Source organism: Humulus lupulus, chromosome 1 (assembly GCF_963169125.1).
Source record: "Humulus lupulus chromosome 1, drHumLupu1.1, whole genome shotgun sequence".
NCBI classification, from domain to species: Eukaryota; Viridiplantae; Streptophyta; class Magnoliopsida; order Rosales; family Cannabaceae; genus Humulus; species Humulus lupulus.
The window spans coordinates 18240433-18253638 of NC_084793.1; the positions used below are offsets into that span (position 1 = coordinate 18240433).

The 13206-nt window shown below is 33.3% G+C and overlaps 1 protein-coding gene across 1 annotated transcript; it reads right to left on the reverse strand.

Moving 5' to 3' along the window:
• Positions 1 to 11988: 11988 nt before the first annotated feature.
• LOC133790216 (uncharacterized) lies at positions 11989 to 12849 on the reverse strand. The gene is made up of 2 exons (XM_062227792.1): positions 12535 to 12849; positions 11989 to 12441 (listed from the first exon to the last, which is right to left on the reverse strand). Exons 1-2 carry the CDS (start codon positions 12847 to 12849, stop codon positions 11989 to 11991), a joined length of 768 nt encoding a protein of 255 aa, XP_062083776.1.
• Between the last annotated feature and the right edge of the window lie 357 nt (positions 12850 to 13206).

Here is a 13206-nt window from a genome sequence, read left to right on the forward strand (position 1 = left end):
AATAGGACCTAGTACCCAGCCATTATTCATCTTTTGCTCTAAGTTCAGAGGCTGCAAGTGCTAAGTGAGTGTGAGAGTGTAAACACCTGGGTTGGGGAATCATAAGCTTGATCATCATAAGCTTATCAAACACTTTGGGAAGTAAGGTTTTATAGTATTTCAGTTTGAGGTGTAGATTGGTCTTACAAGTCTTCAAGGTAACCCAAAACTCTAGTTCATTTCTGTACTTGTTCTTTTAAGTTCTCATAGTCTTCTACTCAGCCTCTAACCTTAATCTTTATTTTGGTTAGGAAATCTAAGTTCTTGAGCAAAAAGGTTTTGGTAAGTATTTTTCTCAAGGTTTAATCCTTCCATTTCTTTCATTTCTTTTTCTTCAAAACTACTCACCCTGTTATATATGGTTTTAGGAGTGTTCCAAAAGTCCCAAACTCTGTCCTCATATCCCGGTAACTTTGATAAGGAAAATAGGGTAGAAATGCATATGTTATATGTTTTATATGTTATCTTATGTTTCTTATGTTATGATAAGTGTTATGATATGTTTGTAGGCTTGGGCATATGACCCATTTGACTAACAAGACCCCAAATAGATTATGGGCATATGACCTACTTAGCTAGTAGGACCCCACTAATCTAATGGGCATATGACTTGTTTGGTCTATGGGACCCCAAGTAATAATGGCCATTATAGTATGTGTATGATATATATATGTTATGTTATGTTTTTTTATGTTTCTTATGAAATTTATGTATATGAACTATGTGTTAGATTTTCCTTGCTGGGCATTAGGCTCATTCCTTTTTGTTTATATGTGCAGGAAAATAGCTATAGTGGCGGTAAGACTCGTGGATGCTTGGGAGAATGTGTATCGGTGATGAATGGATTCAAGGAGTCGAAAGTTCGATTTCAAGGATGTAGTCTTTTATTTATGGTTTACATGTATTTTCCGCACTTGTTATGTAATTCCTTTCATTTTAAATCATGTTTTGTTTTTAAAGACAATGGGATCCCATATCCTACTTATTTTATGAAAGTAACTCTTATTTCTACAAGTTTCCAATAAAGTTATGGTATTTTCGCAAAATGTAAGTTTTATTAAGGATTTGTATGTATAGTTTCGTTAATGGTTCAAAAGTCTAGAGTAGTGGGTCATTACAATGGGCGTCCTCCTAAGAATAGGAAAGTTCTCATGGTTGAAAGGTAATAACTAAGAAAAATAAAGGAATGGGTGAAAGAATCAGAAAAGAAAGAAAGAAAGTAAAGGTAAGGCAATTATCTTGTTATATATGGTCTTAAGCAATAATATTTAGTCCAAATCAAAGTTTACATAAATGTTCCATAGTTTTACAGGATACAAACAGGGGAGAAGGATGCAAATGTAATGAGAATGTTGTTGGTACATCAAATAGATTGAACATTCAAGTATAAATTAGCAATTGATTTGAGTATTTCCTGATATAATTTTTTCTATTTAATTATCTAGCAACTTGTATAACTTTCTATGTTAATCTTTTCTAGAATGAAGAAGTACAAACACAAGTGCCCATCTCTCATGATTTACCTACAACACAAATTTTAGGTTTGCAAATCCAACCAAATTTGCAAACCTTACCTTTGTCCTTCTTTCATTATCCACCATCATATAATTCGAATCCTTATATCATATATGCACAAGGTAAAACAAAAACTCTCATTGCAAGAATTGTTATTTTTATGTATAAATATACATTTTTTATTGTTTATATCCTTGTTAACTTAGTTTTTTTTTTTTTCTTTTAGAAGAAACTAGAGAATTGATTTCTGGCCAAACAAGTAGACATCATCAAATGTGAGAAGGTATTTTTTGCATGCCACTGATTATGAACCCATGATTTTGAAGAAGTTCAATGTAGTACTTGTGAAGATGTTTTGTAATATTTTTTGTTTTGGTTTTGCAAAGATTGTATTGAAGATATACAAAGTGATTATGATTTTCCATGATTATGAAGAAGTTCACCGATTTTTGGACAAAAAGAAAATGAAAGTAGTTCTAGACAAATTAAAAAATAAATTTTTTTTAGACTTTGTTCATGCATAAATACTTTAAAGAATATGGTAAGCATAATTATTTTGGAATTTAAAAAAAAAGTCTTAAATTCATCATGGATAAACAAAAAATAATAGAGGAGAAGATAAACACAAACAACCACAAATGAGATAACTAAATCTTAAATTATTTGGTGAGTTTTTTTATATATTTTTTTAAAATGAGATCTTGTAGTTTCTTATTGATTGAAGAGGAGAGATGAGTGATATACATCAGAAAAGGGAAGAAAAAAAATTGTTTGTTTGATCTTTGGAAAAAGTAAAGTAATAAAAAAAAAACCTAAACCCAATAAAATATGGTTTTTCTTAAAAAAAAAAAAAAAAACTAAACCCATAAATAGTAACATGTGATCTTAATAAAAAAATACTAACAGGTTAAATAAAAGTAAACAATTTATTATAATAATATCACATATACTATTTACAAAATTATATACAATATATACTATTTTATTAAACATAATTATACAAACACAATCCATTGAGCCACTTTCCTAATTTGTTTTACATATATATAACTTCCCATATTTAATATTATAGGAATTCAATTAATAAATCAAATAGTAATTACATATTATACAAATTAATTATTATCTCAATTGAATGAGATACGACAACTAATGAGCAATTCCATGAAATTTGAATCACCGTCTTCAAAAAAATAAAAGAAATTGTCTAAATATAATTGTTTAATTTTATAAACTAATATAATGAAAAAAAATAAACATAAAAGTATTCAGTATAAAAATATTCATTGAATAATAAATTAACAAAAATATTTATATAATTATAATATGCTATTCTAATGTATTCTTTTATTTTTATTGATAAAGGTTTAAAATAAAGGACAACTATGTATAATTATATCCTACCCGTCAAACTTAAATATTTTTGTTTATTTTACTATACCATGATAAAAATAAATGAAAATGGTATTTAATAATAGCATTATTGTCTAGCATATAAACTACTGTTTATTTTATTAAAGCATGATACACAAATATGACAATTATGTACATTTACTACAATGGTATTTGGGAAGATCGCTGTGCTTATAAAGATTTTGAGGTAATTGGATATCAACAACATTTAAGAACCACATCTACCAATTTAAAATAAACAATAAAATTAAAAAAATAAACAAATTTGTTTAAAGTACAATATATTCATTCATCATTGATAAAATAAAATTATTTTCTGAAAAATAAACACAAACACAATTATATATTCATAGCAAGAAATATTCATAAAAATAAATATAAACATAATTGTATATTCATAAAAAGGAAAAAAGAAATTAACATACAAAACAATCCAGACAATTAAAAATGATATCATGAGCATAAATATAAAAATAAAAAAAATTGTTACTAACAATAACCAAGATATTAAATTTAAATAAAAACATACTATTCAATTTAGAAAAATAAACAAACAGTAACGTTATTTTTTTGAAAGAGATGGAAGAGAGAGGGTCATGGTTTGATTTATTTTTTTGCAGATATAATTTGGTTTTTTGAAAAGAAAGATAGTGTGAAAATGTAAGTAAAATGGGAAGTTATAAATCTCACATTTCACGTTTAACAATAAATGGTATTTAAAAATAATATAAAACAAAATCAGAAATAAAAAAGAATCTAATTAATTAAAATCTTAAAAATATTAGGATTTGTATATAAAAATGATATTATTATTATCGGTATTAATATGGTAATATAAAATATTATTGTAATAAGTTGTATAAAAATCCCAAAAATAAATAAATAAGTAAATACATGTCACGTGGCTAGTTAAATAAAGAGAAGCTACCTATTATATGCATAATCTGTTGGTTTTTATTGATCAAATAAGATATTATACGCAGCAGAACAACAATCAAATTGTTAATTTAATCCCATAAGATTTATAGATCTACTTCTTCACATGCATGTATATATTGAATCCAAGACATGAATAGAAAAAAATACCTCATGTCCTTCCTTGCTGCTATCTTTTTGTATAGCAAAATCCTTGAGATCTCACACCGAGATCTTCCAAAATGTTCTAAGCACACAAAGAACGAGTGTGAGCTCGCTGTATAAATAATAGGCAAAATTTATTTATCAGATGTTCTCAACACATGAGATCTGATAAAGTTTGGACCTAGGTTTTGTGAAGAACAGTGACTTTTGTATGTATCACTGTTCTCTTTCTCTGAGAGAGATTTCAAGATATTTTTCTATTCTTGAAAAGTTACGTTCTAGAAAAACTGATATCCTATATTTAATATATCCAATATATTAAAATAAAATCTTAGTTATTTTAAAAAAATTGAAAATCACTAATCAGTTATCAGATTTTTGTTTAAATAATAATATTTTAATCATATTACAATATCTCATTATTTATTTAATTTTTAAATAACTAAAATTGTGGAACCAAGAAACTGTTCTGAGTCTCTTATGCGGGTAGCACAGTGACTGTGCACTGTGCTACACTTGTACCACATGCCAGTGATGGCATGTGATTTTTCCCAATTTTTATTATTATTTAAATACAAAAAATCCCAAAAATAAATTAATTCAAAATTAATTATATTTTGTTAAATCAAATAATTAATTAATTAATTACACATAATTATACAATAATTATGTTTGATACATAAAAAAATATTTTACTTATCAAATAAGTCATTTTTGCCCATTTTTGTATTTACCTTTGTCAGTGTTTGTTTGAGCCATTTCGGGGACCATGGACCTATAACATTAAGCTTCAATAAATTGAAACTAAATAATTAAACTCTTTAATTATAATAGTTAATTTATTAATTATGATATTTCTCCACTATAAATTCAGAATTGCACTCTTTATGTTATAGATATTCTTTTACAGAAATCTTATCTTAAGTCGTCCATTGATATAACCATCTTACAATAGTTCAACCTTCTAATTAATTAGTTCATAAATTAGAATGGAAGAATTACCATTTTACCTTTCTAATTTACTTCTTATTCCTTAAGTATCATTAATTCACTAGTGAATAATTAATCTATAATCTAATTATAGATTTGAGCTCAAAATCATTCAGTTCTAGAATTAACCCTTAAGGGAACTAATATACGATCCGTTAGGAAATATTAGATTCTGTATTGTTGATACATGTTCCCAGCCATCCATGATATTAAATCTCCAAAACAAAAGTCATTAGCCTCATTCTTTGAAGAGACCTTAACGAATGAATCAAAAGATTTAATAAACATGAACAGGAGTTCATGAACACTCAGGATTTAGGTTGATCTATAAATGATCATCAGTTATGATATGAATTACAAGTCTTTATTGTTAAATGGTTTTTGGATAAAGACTTTAATTCATATCTGTCCATGTCTTATATAATCATATTATATAAAGCACATTTACCAAGATGTCTTACCACATCAATAATCCGAATCTAGATTATTTGTATCATTATGATACTCAGTAAACCGTACTTACAACTCCAATTAAAGAATTCCATAACTTTAATTTGTTGTTGTTGACTATTTTTATTCATTCATGTGATCTTAATTTTCTCGTACTAATACAAGATCACATCCTCAATAATGAATATGGAATTTTTTTTATATTTACAAAATTATTCAAACAATAATTTAACAATCTAAATATAACAATAATAATAAATCATTGTATTTATTTATTCACAGAAAAAACAAATGGTTGTAGACCCTCTGAAGAAAGCCGATGAAAAAAAATAAGCAAATTGATAAGTGGATGGTTTTGGAGGAGAATGCCAAGCTTAAGGATGTGCATACTGGGCAGCATGGTCCATCTTGGTTTGAAGAATTGAAAACAATCCACACTTGGCTTTGGGATTCTGTAAGTACTTCAACAATACTGGTTTGTTAAATTTTGAACATGTCATAAGTTAATTTATTGAGTTAATTATCTTCTCTATAGCATGTTGATGCGGTCCTTCACATGTTGCGAAGGCAACGTCACTTCTTGCAGGAAACATTTCGTCAGGATGCGGTTGTGCTAAATACAAGCTTCTCCCAAATGATCATTGGTCAGGCTCAATCCTCTAAAGACACTAAGGTGAAGTTTCTATAGGATAAAGACATTCTGAGTTATGCCACTGGCAACGAAGCTCAGTTCCTGGCTCCTTGGAAGGGTGTCTGTGATATATACTTTGCCTTGCACATCGACAAAGCGAAGAATTTGGTCGTTGTTGAGGCTTCAGTTTCTACTTGGATGTTCACGGTATATGATTCAGATATATCGTTCGTGCGTGATGAGGATTTGGAGATTGTGATGAAGCCTTAGTTGTGGCTCTTGCCCAGTTTGATTTACCAGTCCAAACAATTATGTGACCATAATATGTTGCAATTGAAACCTAGTCAAAAAGCTCTAGAATTCACATGGCGACATCTACAACTGCACCAAGTCCCTCAAACCAAAAAAAGGTAAAAATAGGTACACTAATGTAACATTAAAATTGATTTTGTAGATACACTTACCTAGCAATTGTTACTGTCTACATTGCTTGCAGTGGTGATTGTGGCATGTACGCCATCAAACATATTGAGCATCTAATTGGGCGCCTACCACTAGACACCATTGTTGATGAGAACATTGTAGGAAAATATATGTTATTTCAATGAATATTGGTAAGAAATATTACAACTCTATCCAAAATAATACAAATAAACTTTAGATTGATTAAATAGTGTTACAACTCTATAACTGAAAATACAAATAAATAAGAGAAGGATTAGAAGAAAAGAATGGTGAAATACAATTCTAAGCAAAATGATAAAAATAAATTAAAAATGTTTGTAACAAAAGAAATGAGAGTATTACAACTCTAAACAAAAATACAAGTAAATAGAACAAGAAGAATAAGAAGAAAAGCAACAGTAGAAAATATTAGAACAAGAACAAATAACAAGAAACTCTCACTCACACAGCCAAAGTGAAGAGTGTTGGGGATCACCAACTTGAACAAGGTTTGAAACCTTTGTCCAAAAGCTTATTTCCCCTAACTTAAGCACTAAGGGATCTCTCACAGATTTTGGAAATTGCTTTCTAGAATAATCAAGCCTCTAGGTGTTTTCTAGCCAAGTGTTCTAATGGATATAAAATTGTTTCTTACAAGTGAGCAATATGCTCCTATTTATAGAGTTTAGAGACACCCTTTGAAATTCAAATTCCACCAATCCCTATGGTTGTTACCAATAATTAATTGGATGTTTATGGAATTAAAAATGAGATTTGGGAGTTATTTGTGTTTTTGGAGACGTTAAAAATATATTGAAAAAATTGCAAAAATTGGCCAGTCTGCCTCTGTGACCGCGACCAGGAGTATCAGTGGCCGTGGCCACTAGTCTCTATTCCCCAGGCCGCGGCCACCAATAATCCTGGCCTTGACCACTGGCCAATTTCATCACATGAAAATGTGTTGTTTTTCCAAACGATTTCAATCCACTCCTAAATGATTTTGTAACCCCCAAAACACATTATTGGGGTTAAATCCATATCTCTAACAGCTATTTCACATATGACTTTAAGAAATTCATCTCAGTATTATGTAACATGGGCAATATTTGGAAGTTACAAATTTGTGACTAAATTTGTAACACCAAATATGTTACATATTTGGAAATTTACACATATCTAAATATTGTAACTCTCTATTATATGTTACAATATGTGACACTCTTTGTCGCATTTATTTAATCTAAAGTATTATATTATAAAATAATATAACAAACATAGGAATGTTCAGACAGAAATGGTGCATTGACTTGTTCTGCCAAGACGTTACCTCTTGACATGGATTTGTTTCATGTTTTATTTCACTTTATCTATTGTTTGGACTTGTTGTAAACCTTAGAACTATATAATGAAGGTATTACGTGTTGCATTTATATCGGGGCATGTTGTATTGTATTTAAATCAGGGCATAATATAGTGATTTGTAATCAGACCATTCTCACTTAACCTCACCAAGGATTACACTTCGTGCCTCGCTATACCTCACCAATTCTCACTTAATCTCACCACGCCTCACCAAGGATTACACTTCGTGCCTCGCTATACCTCACCAATTCTCACTTAATCTGCACCATGCCTCATCGTACCTCACCATTCATTGACATATAGCACCATGTCTTGCTATGTCTCACCACGGCTCATCCCCGAACACTACACCCAGCTAACTTACCTTGCTATATCGCACCAACACTCACTACACCTCACCAAGAATCGCCATTTTTTTTTCAAATAGGAGAAACAATCAACATTTATTTGTCATTGACAAAAAAGGAAAATTGATTTCATTTGTTTCTTGGAAAATTCAAATAAAAGGTCAACAAAAAAATATAAAGATAATGAAATTGTTACAATTTATTCATGGTCTATATTTGCACGATTTCCTATTGTGGTCTGTACCACCGCTTGTGCTACATTTACGTTTCACCACTACTTTTTTGCCTTGTGACAAACAACGATTTTTCTTTGGCCTTCCCAATTTTCTCTTCTTTGGATGACCAACTGATTTTTCTCCACATGTACTGTAACGCCCCAACTCCAGGGACCGTTACGGTGTGCCTTGTAAACAGTGCTAAACTCGCTAATCAAGTCATTTGGCCAAAATCGTGTAACTAAGTATGATTAGCGGTTTAGGGATTAAAAACTTTGGATAAGATGTAACGTTTCACTAAAACGTTTAACATATATACTGGGATCCCAAAAGTATAACTTTAGAGTCTACTACAAGAAAATATTTACAACAGGCCGTTCTATGCGGCAAAAGAGGGTTTAACCCTAGTTCCCCTTTAAACCTCAGCCGTGACGGACGAGCAGCTGCATATGTACACGTCATCACCTAAGCTCTCCAACTCAAGGATGGTCCAGCTTTCTTTTGCCTTTACCTGCACCACAAAGCACCCGTAAGCCGAAGCCCAGCAAGAAAACACAATACAACATGATATAATATCAACAGTAATTGTATTAATTGTTCAGGACCAACAGTCCAAGAAAATAGGTGACTATCACAAAAGTCACAAATGTGGGGACAACACCCTTTAGCCATGTGATGATAGGATCACTGGGGCTTAACTGATAAGTGAACATCTCACTAGCTTCAACAGGATAGGTGCTGGTGATTAGTCACCAACATAACCTTCCTCCCGACTCTAGAGTCGTAACTATGGAACATCGCTCCCTAGCCATGTGACAAACAGTCACCGGGGCCATATGCCCTGGCTCTGAACATCTGGTCTTAGACCAGGCAAGCGCTTATAAGTTCATCGACTTTAGGGTCGGTCCAGCATTAATGCCATAGAGTCATTCAACGCTGATATCGATTAGATCCAATCTTCATTCGGCCCTGCGTCCTTGACGATCATGCCATTTCTGACCCTCAGGTCAGTGAAACACGACCAGTGCTCAACCCGTTGTGAGCTTAACTAATAAGTCACAGCCTCACAGACGGATCTGACACCATTGCCGATTCTGACTAATAAGTCAGTGCCATACACAAGTAAGCCATGCCACCAAACATATATCACATGTCCAATATCCATAAACAAGGTATTCAGCATGCTTACTTAACAAATATTAATACAATTAGGACCATGCACAAACCCAGAGGCACAAGCTCTGAACAACATCATACTCAATACTCAAATCATGTCCTAATCACATGTTTCTTGTGCATCACATGCATTATATTTAGCAATCCAACATGCACCAATAATAGCCATGCATGTCACATCTAACAATCAACCAACATGCATCAATAATAGCCATGCATGTCACATTTAATAATCAGCCAACATGCATCAATAATAGCCATGCATGTCACATTTAATAATCAGCCAACATGCATCAATAATAGCCATGCATGTCACATTTACACAGGGTGCAGTTTTCTTACCTCAGATTCGAGCTAGAATGATTTAAAGAACGACCCTTGAGAACGATCAACTTTTAGTCCTTTAGCGATCACCTAGTCATAACCAAATATAGGATATCATCAATAAAAATGATCAACATAGGTTCCCAAACCAATATCTAGCCTCCGGGACATCAATCCACACTTAACCGGGTAGTAGGATTGATCCCGAGGCCTATGGGTAGCATCCCCAAGACAAAATCCTATTTCTGGCCAAAACTGGCTCCATGGGTCGCGGCCCTCCCTAGCCATGCCGCGGCTCACCTTCAGACAGAGGCTAAATTCTCCCCAAAAGCACACACAGGCCGCGACACACCATAGCCAAGCCGCGGCCCTTTACGCGCACCAGCAAGCCACCAGCTTGCTTCCCCTGCGTTTTACCTTGAAACCAAATCCTCAAACCAGTCCCAAACCTCAACCTAACACCCAATTCAACCACTAAACATCATCTACAACTCACCCACATCAAAACCCAAAGTAAACATCAATCAAACTTCCATTAATTCCAACTATTTACCAAGAAATCACAAGCTGAAAGTTTAAAACCAAAAACAGGGTATACCATAAAACTAATGGCTGAAACTTACCTCAAACTTGATTTTGAATCCCCCTCAATGGCTGAATCACGACCCTAAGCTCCCACCTTTGATTTCCTAGCTTAACTCCTCAAGTTGGCTCTCAAAATTCCAAAGGGAGAAAGAGGGAAAAGATGCACGGGAGAGAAAGAAGGAGATGAGGATGATGCTCTGTTTTGTTCTGTATTTTCTACAGCCTTCAAGTCCATATAAATCCAACCCAAATGACCTAAATACCCCTAGGTCACTAAAGGTTCCTAAAGCCACCCCAAGGGCAAAATTGTCCTTTCCAACCTTTACCGTTAATTATAATTAACGCTCTCCAATTCCTGCTAATCTCAATATTCACAAATGCCAATAAATCATATCCCATTACCCTTTAATTCCCGGTAATGTTCTAATCATCAAAGTGACCCCGAGACTCACCCCGAGCCCCGAACTTAAACCCGTTACGACTAGACCGAACATTTACATCTCATGATCGTCTCATGCCGAATAGCCCGAACCAATCCACCTTATAATGTGGCTATATTAATAAATCACAACCATGCACCCAACATACACAATTACGCCCACAGCGGCCAAATTACCAAAATCCCCTCATAATCATGAATACACCCATATGCATGCATTTACCATCACATAATAATATAATTCACATGAACATGCATATGATCATTAAATAGTATCATAATTCAATTATGGCCCTCCCGGCCTCCTAATCAAGGTCTTAATCCTTATTAGGAAATTCAGGGCATTACATGTACTCCCACTTGCATATTCTTTATATTATCAGGAACTTCCCGATCGTCCTTGTTACCACAATGATATATAGTTTCGGCATACGACTCCCTCCAAGACAAAATGTAGTAAAATGGAGAACACAATGAATAAATGTTAATGTTGCGATGCAGTGTTGTAGCTGCTGCATGAACACAACGAATTCCAATGATCTGGAACATGGCGCAGGAGCATGTTTTTTCCAACAAGTTCACCTCACCATCGTTATTTGTATCCTTTACTTGAAATTCATGTTGGTCAAGGTTGTATACTTGCAAGAACTTGCATTTTTCAAAAATCTGAGATAAATCTTTCTCCATGAGAGGCGCCAATCTAGTGGCACTCTTCTAGGAAATCTCTCGGCAAGCACAAAATCATGTTTGAAGCATGAACCGAATGAATTCGACTAGTGTAGTGACTGGAAAGGTTCCATCATCCTTGGTCTTGTTGTTGTAACTTTCCACGTTGTTGCTTGTCATTATATTATATCGATTTCTAAGAAAGTACGCAGAAGACCACTCATTGAAACTGATACCCTCTAAATAAGAAGGTATGGAAGGATACTTCTCTTTTATCCTTTGAAAGTGTTTGTTGAAATCAGACTTTCGAAATTAGTAGGCTGCATTCCACATCAAATCATGACAGTGATCAGTCTTGAATATAGCAGCCACGTTCATAGTGATGTGGTGATAGCATGCACCGTGGTAGGCATTAGAGAAGACAATCTCCAATGCTTGTATAATACTAGCATGTATGTATGATACAAAGTCTAGGTTGTTGACATCCCTAATTGATTCCTTTAGTTTTCTCATGAAATAGGTCCACGAGTTCTGATTTTCACTATCCACTATTGAGAAAGCAATTGGATACAACTGGTTGTTTGCATCCAATGCAACTGCACATAACATGTGACCACCGTACTTTATCTTCAAGACTGTGTCATCCTCACATATCACAGGACGACACCATTTGAATCCCATTATGGAAACACCAAGGGAAAATAAGCAATAAAGGAATCGATTGTCTTTTGTCACAAAATCAGTTATTGTACCTGGGTTCTTGACCTGCAACATGTGCAAGTAAGCAGGTAATTTTCTATATGACTCTTTAGGTGACCCCCTCGTATACATCAGAGCTTTCTCTCTACATCTTCAAACCTTCATATAACTCATTTCGATGTGGTATTTGTTCTTCATATCCTCTTTTATGTTCTTTTCCATGTAGCTAGTCCCATAAATAGCATACTTGTTTTTTATGAGGCGGTCCACGACCCACGGTGATGTTTGACGGTGGTCTTTCTGTTGGAGTTCTAGTGAGCATGGATGTGTATTGTTGTAGGCAGTAATCTCAAACATGGAGGCTAGCACTAGTTTTTTCACCCTAAGCCTCCAACTACAATCAGAGTCTTTACAAGTGATATACCACACATCAGTTCCTGACTTTTTCACAACAAACTCAAAATTGTTCTTCATTCTGAACAAGTGTATATTGGTCTTCAAGTCAACTTTACTGTAAAAAATCTTCCCATGGTATATCTCCCCCAATGGGTTGCTAGATGAGGACGTGTAACGCCCTAAACTCCAGGGACGGTTATGGTGCACATTATAAACAGTGCTAAACTCGCTAATCGAGTCATTTTGCCATAAACGTGTAACTAAGTATGATTAGCGGTTTAGGGATTGAAATTTTTGGTTAACGTTTATTGTATACATTGGGATCCCAAAAATATAATTTAAAGGTTTATTACAACAAAATATTTACAACCAGCCGATCTAAGCGGCAAAACAGGTTTTAACCTTAGTTCCTCTCCTTCAAACCTTGGTCGTGGC

Excerpts from the sequence above, each read along its gene's own strand:
- LOC133790216 (XM_062227792.1), bottom strand. The coding sequence starts at position 12,849 with ATGAAGAACAATTTTGAGTTTGTTGTGAAAAAGTCAGGAACTGATGTG. Across the intron at positions 12,442-12,534 it reads TCGAAATGAGTTATATGAAG|GTCAAGAACCCAGGTACAAT; the intron begins GTTTGAAGATGT and ends CACATGTTGCAG.